The sequence below is a fragment of the Chiloscyllium plagiosum genome, unplaced genomic scaffold (assembly GCF_037043375.1).
Source record: "Chiloscyllium plagiosum isolate Xiang-an unplaced genomic scaffold, Cpla_swu_hap1 HiC_scaffold_8, whole genome shotgun sequence".
NCBI lineage: Eukaryota > Metazoa > Chordata > Chondrichthyes > Orectolobiformes > Hemiscylliidae > Chiloscyllium > Chiloscyllium plagiosum.
In genome coordinates, this window is record NW_028270146.1 from 66,536,597 (window position 1) to 66,557,783 (window position 21,187).

Consider the following 21,187-nt stretch of genomic DNA (forward strand, 5'->3'; position numbering starts at 1 on the left):
ATTCAGTGACTTTCTCTCTACAGCCTTCTGTGGTAGAAGGTTCGACAGGTTCACCACCATTTGAGTGAAAGAAAATTCTCCTTGTTTCAGTCCAAAATGGCATACCTCAATCTGAGACTGCAACTATTTGTTCTGGACACACCAGCCAGGGGAAACATCATTCCTGCAGCCAGTCTGCTCAACCCTCTCAGAAATTTCCTCTTTCTAATGAGAAATGGTTATACTAATCATTTCTTATCCATGCCTTTTAATTAAGTGACCAAGTCTATCACAGTCAACTTACCTATCAAATGTTCATAGCTTCCACGGTGTACATTCAAGCTGTCAGTTTTATATTAGACTACCTGCTATTCTATCCCAGTGCCGTTATGGTCACTTTTTTTTCAAGGATATCTCACCACAAGATTATTATTGAACCTCTTCTCACTGCACGAAAAACAAATCGAAGATGTCCTATCCTTGAGTTGGTTCTTGAGTGTACTGGTTTAAACAAAACCACACTATACATACTCCAGGAATTCATCTGCACAATATTACTACTCAAGTGGTTTGTGCACTTTTTGTATAGATTAAAATCACCCATGATTACTGTAGTACTCTTACAGCTTCCACCTCTAATTTCCTGCTTCATGCCGCCCTAAACTCACCATTAGTATTTGAAGATGTATGGACAACTCCAATTAATGCTTTCTGCCCTTTGTTGCTTGTTTATTCCCCCAGATTGATTCCATATCTGGACTTCTTGTGCTAATATCTTTTCTCACCACTGCACTGACTTCACCTTTCACTAACCATGCTAATTCACCTCATGTTCCATTTCAATATCCTTGGATGTTCAGTTCCCAGCCTTGGTCACCCTGAAGTCATGTCTCCTTAATGACAATCAATTATATCAGAGCTGTTTACAACTATTTGCACTGTCAATTCACCTACCTTATTGCAAATACTCTGCACAATCATTTAGACTTTTCTTTTCAACATTTCCACACATTCTAGTTTGTACTCCAACCCCATTTGTTGCTAGCCAGTGTTTCCTCTGCCTTCACTTTTTCTTTCTACCCTTCTTTCAGTTCATCTTTGCTTCCCTCACCTTCACCTCTTTGCCCAGGTTCCCAGACCCTGCCAACAAACCCTCACTCACAATAATGGCCAGTGCCCCTCTGAAGATATTAACACTAGTCCTGCTGGGTTGCTTGGATAGGTCCCACTTCTTCCTCAGAATATATTCTAATGCCTCAAATATCATAATCCCCCAACCCCATTCCTCCAGCCATTTGGTTTATTCACCTATTCCTGATCTCATTCATATGTGACATTGGAGGTAATTCAAAGATTACTACTTCAGGCTTTCTTTTTTAAATTATTTCCTAGCTTCCTCTATTGTGCTTACAGGACTTTATACCTCTTCTTACTTCTGTCATGATACTGATATAGTATACAACCTCCAGCTGCTCTCTCTCACCTTCAGAACATTCTGCAGCCGTTCTGTGACAACCTTGACCCTGGTACAAGTGAGGCAACACACCACTCTAATGTCTCATCTGTGGGTGCAGTAATGTCTGTTCCTCTTATAATAGAATATGACCACAATTGCTCTCCTACTTATCTTTTCTCCTTTCCTGTGCAACTGAGCTGCTCCTGGTGCCACAGATTTGATTCTTGCTGCATTCCCTGAGAAACCAGCTCCACCAGCAGTATCAGAATTGGAAAGTAGGTAGTTCCAGAGGACTCCTGAATGACTTGACTGGTGCTTTTTCTCTAACTGGTAATCACCTACACCATTTCTGCCTATGCACTCTTTATCTTTAGCATAACCACCCCACTGTACATACTATCCACAAAGATCTCAGCCTTGCAGAGGTTCCACGGTGACTCCAGTTGCTGCTGCAGACCTGAAACGTGGATTTTCAGTAGCTGGGCTGGAGACATCATCTGCATACTTGATGACCTTGGACACTGGAGTTAACCCTGATTTCTCACATTGCACAAAAGGAGCATTCACTGGGTTGTGCTACCTTGCAAACATAATTTTCTCCAGGACAATGAGAGATGGGACTTAAATTCTGGCTTAGCCAGCGATGCCCATACCCTGTGAACTAAAAAAAAATTGATCATGGATTACCACAAACAAGGTTACCTTGAAAGGCAATCCATGAGCTTGAACCATTTCCATCAAATCTTGGAAAGATTGCAGATTACAGGGAAGTAGTCACACCTCTGGTGCAAGAAAGAGGCAGATGGGTTACAGTCAAGGGATGGAAAGGGAACCGGCAGGCAGTGCAGGGAACCCCTGTGGCCGTTCCCCTCAATAACTTGGATACAGGTGTGTGTGCGTACGTACCAGGGCTAGGCATTGGGGCACAGGTCTCTGGCACAAAGTCTGTCCCAGGTGCTCAGAAGGGAAGGGGGGAATGAGCAGATCATTAGTCATTTGGGACTCCACAGTTAGGGGAACAGATAGGAGGGTCTGTGGGAATGAGGGAGACTCATGGTTGGTGTGTTGCCTCCGAGGTGCCAAGATTCATGATGTCCTGGATCATGTTTTTGGGATCACTGAGGGGGAGCAGCCTCAAGTCGTGGTCCACATAGGTACTAACAACATAGGTAGGAAAAGGGATAGGGATTTAAGGCAGAAATTCAGGGAGCTAGGGTGGAAGGTTAGAGCTAGAACAAACAGAGTTGTTATCTCTGGTTTGTTGTCCATGCCACATGTGAGTGAGGTAAGGAATACGGGGAGAGAAAGGAGTTGAATACGTGGCTACAGGGGAGGTGCAGGAGGGAGGGTTTCAGAAACCTGGATAATTAGGGCTCATTCTGGGATAGGTGGGACCTCAACAAACAGAATGGCCTACACCTGAGCCAGAGGGGTATCAATATCCTGGATGGAAATTTACTAATGTTCTTTGAGAGGGTTCAAACTAATTCAGCAATAGGTTGGGAACCTAAATTGTAGTTCCAGTGTCCAGGGAGTTGAACGTAGTGAGGTCAGAAATGAGGTTTCAAGGTTGCACGAGTTCACTGGCAAGCAGGAAGGTGGTTTGAAGTGTCTACTTCAAGGCCAGGAGCATCCCGAATAAAGTGGGTGAAATCGCAGCATGGGTGGTTACTGGGACTTCGATGTTGTGGCCATTTCGGAGACATGGAGAAAGCAGGGATGGGAATGGTTGCTGCAGGTTCTGGAATTTAGGTGTTTCAGTAAGAACAGAGAAGATGATAAAAGAGGGGGTGTGTCATTGTTGGTCAAGGACAGCATTACGGTGGCAGAAAGGACATTTGAAGACTCAGCTACTGAGCAAGTACAGGCTGAGGTTAGAAACAGGCAAGGGGAGATCACCCTGTTGGGAGGTTTCTATCAGCCTCCAAATTGTTCCAGACATGTCGAGGAAAGGATAGCAAAGATAATTCTGGATAGGAGCGAGAGTAAAGGGTAGTTGTTATGAGGGACTTTAATTTTCCAAATATTGACTGGAAATACCACAGGAGAAAGTGAGGACTGCAGATGCTGGGACCAGAGTTGAAAAATGTGGTGCTGGAAAAACATAGCAGGCCAGGCAGCATCCGAGGAGCAGGAGAATCGATATTTCGGGCATAAGCCCTTCTTCAGGAATGGGAAATACCATAGTTCGAGTACTTTAGATGGGTCAGTTTTTGTCCAACGTGTGCAGGTGATTTCCTGACACAGTATGTAGACAAGCCAACAAAGGATGAGGCCACATTGGATTTGGAGCTGGGTAATAAACCTGGCCAGATGTTAGATTTGGAGGTAGGTGAGTACTTTAGTGATAGTGACCACAATTTGGTTATGTTTACTTTAGCGATGGAAAGGCAAGGTCATATAACACAAGGCAAGAGTTATAGTGGGGAGAAAGGCAATTATGATGCAGAAGATGGGGAAGAAAACTGCAGGGGATGGGCACAATTGAAATGTGGAGCTTATTCAAGGAACAGCTACTGCGTGCCCTTGATAAATATGTACCTGTCAGGAAGGGAGGAAGTGGTCAAGTGAGGGAACCGTGGTTTACTAAAGAAGTTGAAACTCTTGTTAAGAGGAAGAAGGCGGCTTATGTTAGGATGAGAAATGAAGGCTCAGTTAGGGCGCTTGAGAGTTAAAAGTTAGCCAGGAAAGACGGAAAGAGAGCGTGAAGAAGAGCCAGGAGTCATGAGAAGTCATTGGTAGATAGGATCAATGAAAAGCTTTCTAATAGGTATATCAGGAATAAATTAATGACTAGAGAAAGATTAGGCCTAATCAAGGATAATAACTGGAAGTTGTGCGTGGAATCAGAGGAGTTAGGGGAAGTGCTAAATGAATGTTTTTTGTCTTTTTCCAATGTGAATACTAACAATGTTGTCGAAGAGAATACTGAGATACTGGCTACTAGGCTAGTTGGGATTGAGGTTCACAAGGAAGAGGTGGTAGCAATTCTGGAAAGTGTGAAAATAGTTAAGTCCCCTTGGCTGGTGGGATTTATCATCGGATTTTCTGTGAAACCAGAGAAGAGGTGCTGAGCCTTTGGCTTTGATCTTTATGTCGTCCTTGTCTACAGGAACAATGCCAGAAGACTGGAGGATAGCAAGTGTTGTCCTCTTGTTCAAGGTGGGGTAGAGATAACCCTGCTAATTATAGACCAGTGAGCCTTACTTCGGTAGTGGGCAAAGTGTTGGAAAGGTTTATAAGGGATAGGATTTATAATTATCTGGAAAGGAATAATTTGATTAGGGATAGTCAACACGGATTGGTGAAGGGTAGGTCGTGCCTCACAAACCTTATTGAGTGCTTTAAGAAGGTGGCCAAACGGGTGGATGAGGATAAAGCGGTTGTTGCGGTGCATATGGATTTCAGTAAGGAGTTTGATAAGGTTCCCCACAGTAGGCAATTGCACAAAATACAGAGGCATGGGATGGAGGGTGATTTAGCGGATTGGATCAGAAATTGGCTAGCTGAAAGAAGACAGAGGGTGGTGGTTGATGGGAAGTATTCATCCTGGAGTTCAGTTACTGTTGGTGTACTGCAAGGATCTGTTTTGAGCCACTGCTGTTTGTGATTTTTATAAACAGGAGAAAGTGAGGTCTGCAGATGCTGGAGATCAAAGTTGAAACTTTATTGCTGGAACAGCACAGCAGGTCAGGCAGCATCCAGGGAACAGGAGATTCGACGTTTCGGGCACAGGCCCTTCCTCAGGAATGAGCAGAGAGTGTTCAGCAGGAGAAGATAAAAGGTAGGGAGGAGGGACTTGGAGGAGGGGCGTTGGAAATGTGATAGGTGGAAAGAGGTCAAGGTGAGGGTGATAGGTCGGAGTAGGATGGAGGCGGAGAGGTCAAGAAGAAGACTGGAGGTCAGGAAGGCGGTGCCGGGCTGGAGGGATCCGGCTGAGACAAGGTGGGGGGAGGGGGGATGAAGAAACTGGTGAAGTCCAAGTTCATCCCCTGTGGTTGGAGGGTTCCCAGTCGGAAGATAAGACGCTCCTCCTCCGACCGTCGGGTTGTTGTGGTTTGGCGGTGGATGAGTCCAATGGAGTGGGAGGGGGAGTTGAAATGCTGTGCTACAGGGTGGTTGGGTTGATTCGTCCGGGTGGCCCAGAGGTGCTCTCTGAATCGCTCCGCAAGTAGGCGGCCTGTCTCCCCAATATAGAGGAGGCCACACCGGCTGCAGCGGATGCAGTAGATGATGTGGGTGGAGGTGCAGGTGAATCTGTGGCGGATATGGAAGTTTCCTTTGGGGCCTTGGAGAGAAGTGAGGGGGGAGGTGTGGGCGCAAGTGTTGCACCTCCTGCGGTTGCAAGGAAAGGTGCCGGGAGTGGAGGTTGGGTCGGTGGGGGGTGTGGATCTGACAAGGGAGTCGCGGAGGGAGTGGTCTCTACGGAAAGCTGATAGGGGAGGGGAGGGAAATATATCCTTGGTGCTGGGGTCTGTTTGGAGGTGGCGGAAGTGACGGCGGATGATGCGCTGTACATGGAGATTGGTGGGGTGGTAGGTGAGGACTAGTGGGGTTCTGTCCTGGTGGCGGTTGGAGGGGCGGGGCTCAAGGGCGGAGGAGCGGGAAGTGGAGGAGATGCGGTGGAGGGCACCGTCGACCACGTCGGGGGGGAAATTGCGGTCCTTGAAGAAGGAGGCCATCTGTGTTGTACGTATTTTGAACTGGTCCTCCTGGGAGCAGATGCGGCGGAGACGAAGGAATTGGGAGAATGGGATGGCGTTTTTACAGGGGGCAGGATGGGAGGAGGTGTAGTCCAGGTAGCTGTGGGAGTCGGTTGGTTTGTAGTAGATGTCCGTGTTGATTCGGTCGCCTGAGATAGAAACAGAAAGGTCTAGGAAGGGGAGGGAGGAGTCCGAGACTGTCCAGGTGAATTTGAGGTCGGGGTGGAAGGTGTTAGTGTAGTGGATGAACTGTTCAACCTCCTCGTGGGAGCACGAGGTAGCGCCGATACAGTCATCAATGTAGCGAAGGAAAAGATGGGGGGTGGGGCCAGTGTAGTTGCGGAAGATGGATTGTTCCACATACCCTACGAAGAGGCAGGCATAGCTGGGGCCCATGCGGGTGCCCATGGCTACTCCTTTTGTTTGGAGAAAGTGGGAGGATTGGAAAGAAAAGTTGTTCAGGGTGAGGACCAGTTCGGTCAGTCGAAGGAGGGTGTCGGTGGAAGGGTACTGGGTGGTACGGCGGGAAAGGAAGAAGCGGAGTGCTTTGAGTCCTTCGTGATGGGGGATGGAGGTGTACAGGGACTGGATGTCTATGGTGAAGATGAGGCGTTGGGGACCGGGGAAGCGGAAATCCTGGAGGAGGTGGAGGGCGTGGGTGGTGTCACGAACGTAGGTGGGGAGTTCTTGGACTAATGGGTACAGGACCGTGTTGAGGTATGCCGAGATGAGTTCGGTTGGGCAGGAGCAGGCTGAGACGATGGGTCGTCCGGGGCAGTCAGGTTTGTGGATTTTGGGCAGGAGGTAGAAACGGGCGGTGCGGGGTTGTGGGACTATGAGCTTGGAGGCGGTGGATGGGAGGTCCCCTGAGGTGATGAGGTTATGGATGGTCTGGGAGATGATGGTTTGGTGGTGGGGGGTGGGGTCATGGTCAAGGGGACGGTAGGAGGAGGTATCTGCGAGCTGGCGTTTGGCCTCAGCGGTGTAAAGGTCAGTGCGCCAAACTACTACTGCGCCTCCCTTGTCAGCTGGTTTGATGGTGAGGTTGGGGTTGAAACGGAGGGAGTGGAGGGCTGCGCGTTCCGATTGTGAGAGGTTGGAGTGGGTGGGAGGGGTGTGGGAGTTCAGGTAGCGGTTAATATCGCGGCGGCAGTTTGCTATGAAGAGGTCGAGGGCAGGTAGGAGGCCAGCACGGGGTGTCCAGGTGGACGGGGTGTGTTGGAGGTGGGAGAAGGGGTCGTCAGAGGGTGGGCGAGAGTCTTGATTGAAGAAGAAGGCACGGAGGCGAAGGCGGCGGAAGAATTGTTCGGTGTCACTCCGTGTATTGAATTCATTGACCCGAGAACGTGTGGGAACGAAGGTGAGACCTCTGCTGAGGACTGATCTTTCATCCTCAGAGAGGGGCAAGTCTGGAGGGATGGTGAACACACGGCAGGGCGGGGAGCTAGGACCTGGTGTGGGACTGGAGCTGGATGTGGGGGTGGGGTTAGGCCTGGGGGCGGGGACAGAGGTCGGCGTGGGGGCGGAGTTGGACATGGTGATGGGCACCGGCGGGGGGCGGGGTTAGGCGCGGTGACGGAACTCGGCCGGGGGGTGGAGTTAGGCGTGGTGGCGGAACGCGGCGTGGGGGCGGAGTTAGGCGCGGTGACGGAACGTAGTGGGGGGGCGGGGTTAGGCGTGGTGACGGAACGCGGCGGGGGGGGGGCGGGGTTAAATAACGAGTTTTATAAACAACCAAGACGAGTGCATAGAAGGATGGGTTAGTAAATTTGCGGATGACACTAAGGTCAGAGGAGTTGTGGACTGTACTGAAGGATGTTGCAGGTTATAGAGGGACATAGATAAACTGCAGAGCTGGGCTGAGAGATAGCAAATGGAGTTTAACGTGGAAAATTGAGAGGTGATTCAATTTGGAAGGAGCAACTGGAATGCAGAGTACTGGGCTAATGGTAAGATTCTTGGTAGTGTAGATGAGCAAAGCGATCTCGATGCCCATGTACATAGATCCCTGAAAGTTGCCCAGATTGATCGGGTTGTTAAGGCGACATACGGTGTGTTAGCTTTTATTGGTAGAGGGATTGATTTTCGGAGCCACAAAGTTATGCTGCAGCTCTACAAAACTCTGATGTGGCCACACTTCGAGTATTGCATACAGTTCTGGTCACCAGTTCATAGGAAGGATGTGGAACCTTTGGAAAAGCTTCAGATGAGATTTACTGACATGCTGACTGGTATGGAGGGAAGGCTGAGGGATATGTTTTCGTTCGAGAAGAAAGTTGAGAGGTGACTTAATTGAGACATATAAGCTAAGCAGAGGGTTAGATAGGGTGGACAGCGACAGCCTTTTTCCTTGGATGGTGATGGCTAGCACGAGAGGACATAGCTTTAAATAGAGGGGTGATAGATATAGGACAGATGTCAGAGGTAGTTTCTTTACCCTGAGAGTAGTGGGGGCATGGAACACACTGCCTGCAACAGTAGTAGACTTGCCAAATTTAAGGGCATTTAAATGACCATTGGATAAACATTTAGATGAAAATGGAATAGTGTAGGCTATATAGGCTACAGATTGGTTCCACAGGTCGGTGTAACATCGAGGGTTGAAGGACCTGTACTGCACTGTAATGTCCTAGAACCTACAGAAGAGTTTCAAAACATTGGTCAGAGATATTCCAATGATATTGGTAAACAGAAAAGTACACATATTCAGCCTCCAATCTTTCTGTAATTCATTCATGGGAGATGGTATTGATGTCTGAGCCAGCATTTATTGCCCATCCTTAATTGCTCTTGAGAAGGTGGTGGTGATGATCTGCCTTCTTGAACTGCTGCAGTTCAATTACATAATCAAATTTGTGCACTATCTGCTGAATAATTTACATTTGAAAACTTAAACACAGTTGACTTCATATCCAACACAGCATCATTGGCAGTTACAAAATAACATCACTTCACCTCCACAATCCATGATCCTGGCAACACGTGCATTTAAAGTACAAACACATTTTATTACATTCTAAGACAATAGAGAACCTGTTACAGGTGTTATGTTGGATTGCGATCTCAAACAGTTGCGGCTCCCTGTCTATTTGCTCCACTTATTAGTTATCTATGCTTTAAGGTTAACCTGAACTGGTTCTGACTCTGGAGATAGTATGAAATAAAGATAGCAGAAACTGAGGTGAAAACAAAATACTAGCAAAATACAGGATCAGGCAGAGAACGATTTTAAGTGGATTTTGATTTTTTGGGATTCTCAGGCATCTGGTCACACAGGGGGTTAAATTACTGAACAAATAATTCAGATGGCTGAATTCATGAGCTGGCAACCGGGGTTCAAACTCCATCATGGCTGTTGGAAAATTTACATTCAATTAATTGAACAAACCTAGAAGGAAAAAACCCTGTCTTCAATGGTGACCATGAAACAAAAAAAAATTGTTTTCTAAAATTTACTAGTATCTATCAGGAAAGAACATCTTCCATTCTTACCCAGTCTGATTTATGCAGCTCCACACTCAGTAAATTGGCTGACTCTTAGCTACTCTGCCAAGCTACTTTGAGAAACTGTATTGAAACCAGACAAACAAATCTGCATAAACTCGTGGCAGGAACAACAAAAATACTCCCATCCCTGTCAGCCTCACAAAGACCACTTTCACTATCATCTGCCAAATTTGGGAGAGCTGTTCCATAGATTAATAATGTAATAGGCTAACATAGACACACTCATGGAGTCATACCTTACAGTTAATTCCCTATATCAACATTAATACAATTATAAAATATTGCAGATTCTGAAAATCTGAAATAAATATAAAAATATCGGAAGTACTCAGCAGGTCAGGCAACATTTCTGGAGAGGGAAAAACATGTTTTGGATAGATGATGATCTTGCAGCATTTCAGGTCATCTATCTCAAAGCCGAATTAATTTTCTCTCTATATACATGCCACCTGATCATGCTTGTCATGAAAAGTTGTGGATAATTTCACAGTTAATAGGAGCAGACAGCTTTAGAAACGTCCCCATGCTCAATAGACAGCAAGACTAGTATATAGTCTTGTGGGCGGCACAGCGCCAGAGACCCGGGTTCAATTCCCACCTCAGGCGACTGACTGTGTGGAGTTTGCACGTTCTCCCCGTGTCTGTGTGGGTTTCCTCCGGGTGCTCCGGTTTCCTCCCACAGTCCAAAGATGTGCAGGTCAGGTGAATTGGCCATGCTAAATTGCCCGTAGTGTTAGGTAAGGGGTAAATGTAGGGGTATGGGTGGGTTGCGCTTCGGCGGGTCGGTGTGGACTTGTTGGGCCGAAGGGCCTGTTTCCACACTGTAAGTAATCTAATCTAATTAGAAATGTAAGTAATCTAATCTAAGTGCAGAAGACATGGCATTTGAAACTATCTTCAGTCAGAATTATTAAATGGACATCTCCTCAAGGAGATCCCCAGCATCACAGATGCCAGAGCCTTGCCAAGTCAAGTAATTTTCCATGATATCAAGAAATAACTAAAAGGAATTAGATAAAGTGAAGCTTATGGACTCTGTAAACACTGTGGCTGCAGTTGTAATGACATGTTCAGAGCTAGCCATGATTTTAGCCAAGCTCTTTGAGTACAGCGACTATAGAACAATGTGGAAAATTGTTGAGCATCTCTAGCCCACTGAATGCAGAACAGATCCAAACAATCCAAGTAATCACAACCCAACAGTCTATTCTCAATCATCATCAATATGACGGAACGTTCACAATATTAAGCATTACTTACTCACCAAGAATCTATTCAATAATGTTCAATTCAGGTTTCAACAGGAGTACCTGAATTCAGACCGTATTAATGTTTTGGCCCAAACATGGATGAATACACTGACAGCGACTGCCTCTGACATCAATGAAACATATGACTGTGAGAGACATCTAAAAGTACAAGTAAAATTTCAGTTCATGGGATTGGAGGAAACCTTGCCAGTGGCAGCAGTGATACGTAGCACAAAGCAAGATGTTTGTCATTTTAGAGGCCAACTGCTTCAGTCCCATGGATGTAGCAGCTAGGAGTTTGTCAGCATAGTGTCCTCGGCCCAATCATTTTCAGCTGTTTCATCAATGACCGTTCCTTCATCACCAGGTCAAAAACAGAGAAACCTAATGTTTAGGTGTGTTCAGAACCTTTGCCACTTCTCAGATAATGCAGTCTACGTCTGTGTGCGCAACATTTATGGCTTGGGCTGATAAGTAGCAAGATTTTTTTCTGCCGCACAAATGCTAGGCAATGAGCATCTTCCAAAAGGTATCATCGTTGTATGACATTCAATGGCATTTACATTGCTGAATTCTCCATTAAAATCCTGGGGTCATCTGAGCCCTGAATATACTGTGACTAAAAGAGCATGTAAAAGGCTGGGTATTTTATTGTGAGCTCCCGACTCTCCAAAGCCTTTCCAATTTCTATAAAGGAACAAGTCAGGAATATGATGAAAATACTCTCCACTTTCCTGGATGAGCGCAATTTGAACATCGCTCAAAGGGCTAAAACTTGACAGCATGTAGCCTACTTGATTGTACTACATCCACCATTTTAAATATTCCATCCTCCCATCATAAGTGCAACACGGCCAAAATGTGCACCACCTAAAGAATGGACTGCAACAACTTGTTAAAGCTTTATTAATACGTATGCCTCTATGCTCATGAGCATCATCACCTACGGCCAAAAGGGCAGCAGAACCACGGGAGACTCTGACACAGAAAAATATTGCTGTTCTTTCATTGCCAATGGATCAAAATCCCAGAATTCCTTACTTAACAACACTGAAGAGGCAGGTGGGTGGAATTATCTTCACCACACAGGCTCCAGTAGATAATGGCAGTCGTTCACAATCTCTCCATCAATTGAGTGGGCAATAAATGCTTGTCAGTGACACTCACATCCCATTAATGAATGCAACATGTGAATTTCAACAAGATTAAACTTTAAACAGCAAATCACAAGATGCTTTCATAAACTGCAAACTATAAATAACAACCATGTACTTTCCACTTTCTATTTATTCCGAAAAAAAAAGCATCAAAAACATCAATATGGAAAGCTTAGTCCATCATAGCACTGCTAATCTTTGCAAGCAAGCTTAAACTAAGTGCTTACCTTGGCCAAATTCTGCCACAGCTCGCATAAATAGTCAAAAACTTGAGCATGAATTTCAGGATCCTTAATGCAGTTGACATCTCCCAAAATACCAAGCATCCGTCTCCACATAACTGTAGCAACATCTTCATGCCAACCTTTAAGACTTCCTCCTGCCATCACACTGCAATCTTCATTTGGAAATTCACTGTTTTCTGCTCAATGCAACATTTTAAGTTATAGAACAGACAATATACATATATAGTTTAGAAAAATTACATTTAACACAAAAAAGTACATCAAATTAAAATTTAAATACTTTGAAACTATCACTACATAGAAACAAATGCCATCAATACAACATGAATTGTGTAAACCTGTACTCAAATAAAAATGATCACATAACAGTTTCTTAACTGCCCTCCAGTGCATCTCCCCTGCTTCCTGCACCTCTGCCCTTGAACCCCCCCCCACCCCCCACCCCGTCCAAAAGATAAAACCCCTCTGGTCCTTACCTTCCACCACACCAATCTCCGGATGCAACACATCATCCTCTGTCATTTCCACTACCAATAGTCAGACCCTACCAGGGATATATTTCCCTCCCTACACCTATCAACATTTCACAGAGATCATTCCCTCTGCGACTCTCTTGTTAGGTCGATGCTCCCCCCACTCAAATCAACCCATCCCCCACTCCTGGCACCATCCATTGCAACTGCAAGAGCTGTAAAATCTGTGCCCACACCTCCCCTTAAGTCCCCAAAGGATCCTTCCACTCCAGCAGAGATTTTCCTGCACATCCAAACACCTCACTTACTGTGTCTGTTGCTCTTGATGTGGTCTCCTCTACACTAAGGATACAGGACGCCAACTTGCGGAATGTTTCAGAGAATATCTCCGGGACACACGCACCCAACAACCCCACTGCCCTGTGGGTGACCATTTCAACTACCCCCGCTCGGCTCCGCCAAGGACATGCAAGTCCTGGGCTTCCTGCACTGCCAAATCTAAGCCACTTGGGAGAAGAACACCTCATCTTCCGCTTTGGGACCGTCCAACCACACGGTAGCAATGTCGATTTCACCAGTTCCCTCATCCCCCCTCCACCCACCTTATCCCAGACCCAACCCTCCAACTGGGCACTACCCTCTTGAACTGTCCTAGTTGTCCATCTTCCTTTACATCTATCTACTCTGACCTATCACCATCAACCCCCACCCTCATCTACTTATCGCAATCCGAGCTACCTTCCCCGCACCCAGCACCACACCCCCCACCCCCATCCCACCCCCCCAACTCCCATTTATCTCTCAGCTCTCTTGGGGCACCCACCACAATCCTGATGAAGAGTGTATGCTCAAGACCTCGACTCTCCTACCCTTCAGAAGCTGCCTGACCTGCTGTGTTTGTCCAGTGTCACACTTTTGACTCTGATCTCCAGCATGTGCAGTGCTCACTTTCTCCTAGCTGGCATGTCTTACCATAAAAACAATTTAGATAAAAGGAAAACATTTCCAACGAAGTGTATCTATGTCATAGTACCATACTGAGGGATCAAGATTAAATGTTTGGAACAAGTCGCATAGTTAACTTTAAATGAATTAACTATGTAAGTAATACCCAAGTCATCTGGAGTCTGCAAGACTGAATGATGCAATTTTTCATCCAGAGGTAAATCTTTTTGTTCCATATGATCAGCATTCAAAGTAGACGGAGAAGGTGTCTGAGATCTTGAACATGTGTTTGAATGTGAAGGAGAAGCACTTTCAGAACCTGAAGAATATTAAACGATACAAACATAATAACTTGAGAGACCACAACATAAGAAAAAACCTGAAATTGAAAATAATGGATGACATATATCATTTAGCAATAATGAAGTACAAACCAAACTCCTGACTACTTAAAAAGAATGTTAAAACAATATAAGTAAAAACTATACTGGACTATGGTATTGGTATAAAACACTAGTGAAAACAATCGCATAATAGTATCTACTTCAAAGCTCTCATTTGGTTTCAATGTCAAGATTGTTCACTAATAGAATCTTCAGGCATGGATCTTGCAATTCATTCTCTGCTACTTTCAAGCTTTTGGAGCGTAGCCCCTTAGTCAGGTGAAGTGAGAGGAAAGCACACAGAACACAGGATTTATGAGTGGAGACATCAAAGGATCATACAAGTGGTGTGAGCGGAATATTGGAAGTAAATTTCTGCATGTGACCAAGGGTGTTAGAAGGTGTGAGTAAAGTGTCAATAGCTGAACAACCACCAAAGGGTGACCTATAATCTGATTAAATGAAACAGAGAGATAATTACAAAAAATTCAAAATAGAGTGGTGCTGGTGACAAACCAAATGACTGGAACAACATGGAAGACAAGCAGAAACAGCTGGAAAAATCCAGCAGGTCATAGAGATGTACAGCATGGAAACAGACCCTTCGGTCCAACCTGTCCATGCCGAACAGATATCCCAACCCAATCTAGTCCCACCTGCCAGCACCCGGCCCATATCCCTCCAAACCCTTCCTATTCATACACCCATCCAAATGACTCTTAAATGTTGCAATTGCACCAGCCTCCACCACATCCTCTGGCAGCTCATTCCATACACATACTACCTGCTGCATGAAAAAGTTGCCCCTTAGGTCTCTTTTATATCTTTCCCCTCTCACCTTAAATCTATGCCCTCTAGTTCTGGACTCCCCGACTCCAGGGAAAAGACTTTGCCTATTTATCCTAACCATGCTCATGATTTTGTAAACCTCTGTAAGGTCACCCTTCAGCCTCCGACGCTCCAGGGAAAACAGCCCCAGTCTGTTCAGCCTCTCCCTATAGCTTAAATCCTGCAACCCTGGCAACATCCTTGTAAATCTTTTCTGAACCCTTGTCTGGCAGCATGTGTGAACAACCACCAAAGGAAGAGTCACTGGACCTGAAATGTTAACTCTAATTTTTCTTCACAATGCTGCTAGACCCGCTGAGCTTCCCCAAGCAACCCTTACCCTTGCTCCTGATTTACAGCTCCTGCAGTTCTTTCAGTTTTTATTTGACTGGAATAACACGACAGGTATAAGAGGGGACAACCAAAGCAATAAGTAAACCAAAATTGTACAAACTGATGAAGGTAGAGAGATCATAACAATTTAACAAGGACAGTAAGGAAGATTTTACAGATATAGAAGTGTGGTGGGGTCACATGTAGTGCAACAGGAACCCAAGATCATGGTTGAGGTTGTCTTCATGCGTACAGAACTTGGCTATCAGTTTCTACTCGCTGATTATGCATTGTTTTGTATCTTGAGGCCGCCTTGGAGGATGTTTACCTGAAAATCAGGAGCTGAATGTCCCTGACCGCTAAAGTGCTCCCTGACTGGGAGGGAACATTCCTGTCTGGCAATTGTTGTGCGCAGTGTCCATTCATGCGTTGTCGTAGTGTCTGCAAGGTCTTGGCAATATACCATACCTTGGGGCATCCTTGCCTGCAACATATGCGATAGACAACATTGGCAGAGTCACTTGAGTATCTACCGTGTACGTGGTGGGTGGTGTTCCTACATGTGATGGTAGTATCTATGTTGGTGATCTGACATGTCTTGCAGAAGTTGTCTTGGCACAGTTGGGTGGTGTTGTGGTTGATGTTGTCCTGAAGGCTCAGCAGTTAGCTATGAACAATGGTCTGTTGAAGGTTTGGCAATTGTTTGAAGGCATAGGGATGATCTTGATGAGATGCTCGTTGTCGTCATCATCATCATCAACAACATGTTGAAGGCTGCGAAGAACGTGGCATAGTTTCTCTGCTCCGGGGCAGTACTGGACAACAAAGGGTACTCTATTAGTCATATCCTGTGTCTGTCCTCTGAAGAGGTCAGTGTAGTTTTTTTTTTACTGTAGAACATCGGAAGTGGCGATTGTTGAGTTGAACATTGTATGCCATTCTTATGAGGGCGTCCTTCAAAATCTATAGGTGTCCATCGTGTTCATTCTCATCTGAGTAGATCTGCTGTATGTGCAGGGCTTGTCCATAGGGGGTGGCTTCTTTAATATGATTAGGGTGGAAGCTGGAGAAGTGCAGCATCGTGAGATTATCTGTGGGCTTGCGGTTGAGTGAGATACTGAGGTGTCCATCCATAAAGGAGATCCATGTGTCCAAGAATGAGACATTGAGTAGTCCATGGTAAGTCTGATGGGGGAATGAAACTTGATGATATCACTGTGCAGTCATTATAGGGGTTGCCGGGGGGAGGGGGGCATCAGCAGGTCTGGTGGCACCTGTGAAGAAAAACCACAGTTAACATTTCGGGTCTGATGACCCTTCCTCCGGAATTTCCTCACAGATGCTGCCGGACCTGCTGGGCCTTTCCAATGGCTTCTGTTTGTTTTTCATGTTATTCCATACATTTGGCTTGTCTCCAGCACCACCGTATTTTTAATTTTTTGTAATTATCTCTGTTTCATTTTATCAGAATAAAGTTCATCCTTTCGGATGCTATTCAGCAATTGACACTTGACTCACACTGTCTAACACCCTTGGACACCTGCAGAGACAATTTTTTGACACTCTGCTCACACCATTTGTATGATCCTTTGATCTCTCTGCCCAGATATTCTGTGCTCTGAGCGCTTCCCTCTCACTTCATCTGACGAAGGAGCAATGCTTTGAAAGCTGGTGATTTCAAATCAACCTGTAAGAATATAATCTGGTGTCTGAGATTTCTGACTTTGTCCACCCAAGTCCAACAATGGCACCTCCATATCATGGCTACTTTGAGAGCAATAAGGCAGAGGGATTGTCTTGATAGCATTACATTTCTATATTTATGCAGGAAGGTAGATCAGAACTGATAAAAGTCACAGACCAGAAATGTTAGCTCTGCTTCCGTTTCCAGACATATTATTAGACCTGCTGAGTGTTTCCAGTATGTTGTGCTTATAGTGAAATAACAGGGAATGCACATTCGCAGATAATCTCCCCAGAAGATGGAATGCTCAGCCAGAGCAGAGCTTGACTTAGCAACCCTTTGCCAAAATTTAATACACAGCAAACAAACAAATAATTCAATATTTTGTTTGATTTCTCTTCTACTCAATCATACCAGCAATTCATATCCCAAAATGATTAATAATATTGTATTTATTCAGTCTCCAAATTTTAGTTAATTTTTAAAAAGCTATTTCCAATGTTCATTCACTATAATTGCCTCTGTCATAAATTTTCTTGACAAAGCAAATTTTTTTTTCTCCCATTTTAGAGACCTAACTCTTGCCCCCTGGGGGTGTCAGAGCAAGCAAACTTATTTCCCAAGAACTGATTAAGACCAAAACAACTTGTTGGAATAATTTCATCCTAAAGGGTGAAATGATGTTGGAAGACAACTGGATTGATTATGTAGTTGACTGGAAGAACTGGACCTGCAGTGCTCTGTCATGGAATGCGTTGGCATTTTAGATTTCAATGCCCATTTTCCTTCAGAACAGTTCACTTACCAGCATGATAACATTCCTTTGCATTGCTACACTGGAATGACAACTTCACCCACATTGCTGTTTCTTTAATATCACTTTGTCAAGGTTCTGGAACTTACTACTTGAAGGCACTGTAAGTGTGTCGACACTACAAACAGTACAGCAGTTTAATAAGGTTACTCATCATCACGCATTCTAAAGCAGTTAGGGATGGACAAGTAACACTGGCCTTGCCATCGATACCCACATCCCAAGAACTGAACGAAAGTTTTTTTATTTACAAGTAAAAACTACATTAGTTTAAAAACACAAAAGTGTGTCTGGAAAAGGAACAAAACAGGACTGTGGTAAAAGTCAACAGCTGATTTTACCTTTTCTCAGCAAGCACAACACACCTGTGATTGTAACTGTATCAACAGAAGTGGTCTGCAGATTGAGGCTGCTAGTTTCAGAATCAACGTGCATAGCAGTTAAATTCGCCAATTCTTGTTCCGCATCTGTTTGCCGTAGTGGTCCTAGATCTGCTTCAGTGTATACGGTAGAAATGGTTTCACTGCCAAATCTAAAGCCTACACAGAACAAAAAACGATGACCATTATGAATCCCCTTTTGAGCAAAAAAACAACATGGCAAAATATGACTGCGAAGATTGTGCAAATCATATAATTTTTAAAAATAGCAAAAACTTGGACTTTCTAGGAAAAGATGCAAAATAAAACAAATAAAAGAGAACTCAAAGTGTTTGCAAAACTCTGATTTTGCATTGTGAAACCAAAATCATGTGCAAAAATAATCAAAGGAGCTTCAAATAATCAAAGATTGAATGGTTTATAAAATTGTGAGGGGAATAGATAAGATGAATAGCAAAGGGCATTTTCTCCAGAGTAGGAGAGTTCAAAACAGGATGGAGTAGTTTTAAGGTGAGAAGAGAAAGATTTAAAGGGACCTGAGGGGCAACTTTTTCACAGAGGGCAGCTCATACGTGGAATAAACTGCCAGAGTTAGTGGCAGATGCAGATACATGAATAGGGAAGATTGAGGGATATGGGCCTAATGGCAGGCAAATGGAACTAGTTTAGTTTGGGAAACCTGGTCAGCATGGACAAGTTTGACTGAAGGTCTGACTCTATAATGTGGTTCTGCCAGTATACAGATGACAATTTGGCCAACCAAATAGCAGTCTCTTAAAAATGCACGAATTTCAGCTTTTTTTACCCAATTCTTCCCTATCTATTGTTTCCAAGTCACAGTTGATTGGATAACGGTATCTTTGATTGAGTTGTGAGAAATGAAAATCACATGAAGGTAACTACATGAAGAGTTACCATTGTTCTAGCAAAACATACATACGCATTTCAGCCTATTATTGAGAACAAAAGCAGATGCATAACTTATAACAGGAAACTAAGTGAAGACTTGGAATAGCAGATTTGAAAATCTGTTTCTTTGAAATTTAATTTTTTTCTGAAAAATTAGCTTTTTAAAACAAATTTAAGTAATACAAATTGCTACACAGTTTATGGTATATGAATTATTTTAATGTATTGAACGAACCATTAGACTTTTAGCATCTGACTAAATGCTGCAGTTGCATCTGGAGAAAATATTTGTCATAAAACGAACTCAGGCTCCATGTTAAGTAATCTTATAGTTATACTCCAGGACTTGAAACACGATGCCAGTTCTTTTTGACCTGAACTTACACAAACAGAAACAAACTAGAAAATACCAAATTTTACAGCCAGGACAAAGTCAGAGCCAGTTCAAAGCCAGATTTTAAAAAAGTGTATTAGGATCTTGAGGGAGAGATTATTTGAAGGATGGAGATCAGATGAATTATTTTCTTTCCTATTTAAGCTTTGTCTGAACACAGTAAGGATACCAAAGTAATATCAACTTAGGAGGGAAAATAGGCCCTTGCAGGGTATCCATAACATGATTCCAAACACAAATTGGATAGACATAAACCGACTTGACTTAGCATGATATCTAAACAGCAGATTGGCTTATTCAGCAACATTGCAAGTATCAGTCATAATTTGAGAGAACTGTTTTAGAAGTAAAGATACAATTACCTTTAAACTATCCTTGAATTGAAAACACACAGGCCTCTACTTAATTATGCAGTGTTGAGACATTAGTTCTGACTATATAATAATAAACTGACTATCAACACTACCAGTTGTGAATATCTAGTTTATACATTCCAGAAAAGAATTTTAGTTTTTTTGCACTTAAAATTCAAATTAAAACTGAAAAGCATGGTTAAGAAACAAATAAATAACCACCAATATAAAGGCAAATCAAACAAACCTAGGTTTAATTAAACTGCCTATTTTGCAAAGTCAGAGTTTGGAGCCCTCTTGTGGTACTGTTCTTACCCTTGAACTAAGCAACCTGGGTTCAAGTTCCACCTCTTCCAGAGGTGCGTAATAACATCTCTGGACAGGTTGATTATGAAAACAGGTTGATTTAAAAAAAAGGTCAGAGATTATAGTTTAAAAAAAAACCTTGGACAATGACTGATCAATTTGCAAGCTTGTAAAGAAGTTAAAAAGGCATGGCAAAAGGGTAAAAAAAATGCCATTAGAAATGGATTTTATTGATAAGGTTTAAAGAAACAAAGAGTTCTGCTGAAGGCAAAGCAATCTGCTCACATTTCTTGAGGTGGTGCGGCACTGGTAAAGTGGTAACGTCACTAGATTAGTAATGCAGAAACCCAGCTTAATGTTATGGGAACATTGGCTCGAATGTTGCCAAAGACAGATGGTGAACTGAAGACTGGAATCAAAGAAATAATCAGCTTAATGACGACTATGCAATTATTGCCAACTGTTGTAAAACCCCGTCCAGTTTGCTAACATTCAAGGATGGAAATCTGCCACCCTTGCCTAGTCCTACCTACATGTGACTCTAGGTTCACAGCAATATGGAGACTCTTAACAGCCCTTTGAAATGGTCTGGCAAGCCACTTAGTTCAAAGGTGAGCCTTACACAAAAACACAGAAGATGGGAGGAGAACACCATTTGACCCCTCAAGCCTGCTCGAACACATGAGCATGAGCTCAAAACTGTAAACCCACCCCATAACCCTTAATCCTTTTAGTCACAACAGCTATATCTACCTTCAACTTGAAAACATTCAATTTTTTGGCCTGAACCGCATTCTGTGGTAGTGAATTCCACAGGCTCACCACTCTCTGGGTGAAGAAATTTACCCTCATCTTAGTCCTTGGTTTACCCCTTATCCCTAATCTATACCCCTTGGTTCTGGATGCTCCCACCATCGGGAACATCTTCCTTCATTTACCAGGGTAGTCCTGTTAGAATTTTATAGGTTTCTAAACTCAAGTGAATACAATCCTAACCAACTAAATCTTGCCTACATGGCAGTTCTGCCATCCCAGGAGTCAATTTGGTAAACCTTCGCTGCACTCATTCCATAGCAAGAACATCCTTT

General features: G+C 44.0%; 1 protein-coding gene across 16 annotated transcripts in view; it reads right to left on the minus strand.

Annotated features, from left to right (window-relative positions):
* The window catches only part of ralgapa1 (Ral GTPase activating protein catalytic subunit alpha 1), a 315,513-nt gene that overhangs the window by 163,865 nt on the left and 130,461 nt on the right, over window positions 1-21,187 (minus strand). For all 16 annotated transcript variants that reach the window (XR_015757926.1, XM_087989919.1, XM_087989918.1 and 13 more), the window contains 3 exons: window positions 18,123-18,296; window positions 13,882-14,034; window positions 12,280-12,473 (listed from right to left, as the gene is read on the minus strand). Coding sequence is in view for 15 of the 16 variants with exons in the window: in XM_087989919.1 (XP_087846045.1) it covers window positions 12,280-12,473; window positions 13,882-14,034; window positions 18,123-18,296 (521 nt within the window). In the remaining variant the exon portion in view is untranslated. The remainder of the gene's footprint in view (window positions 1-12,279; window positions 12,474-13,881; window positions 14,035-18,122; window positions 18,297-21,187) is intronic.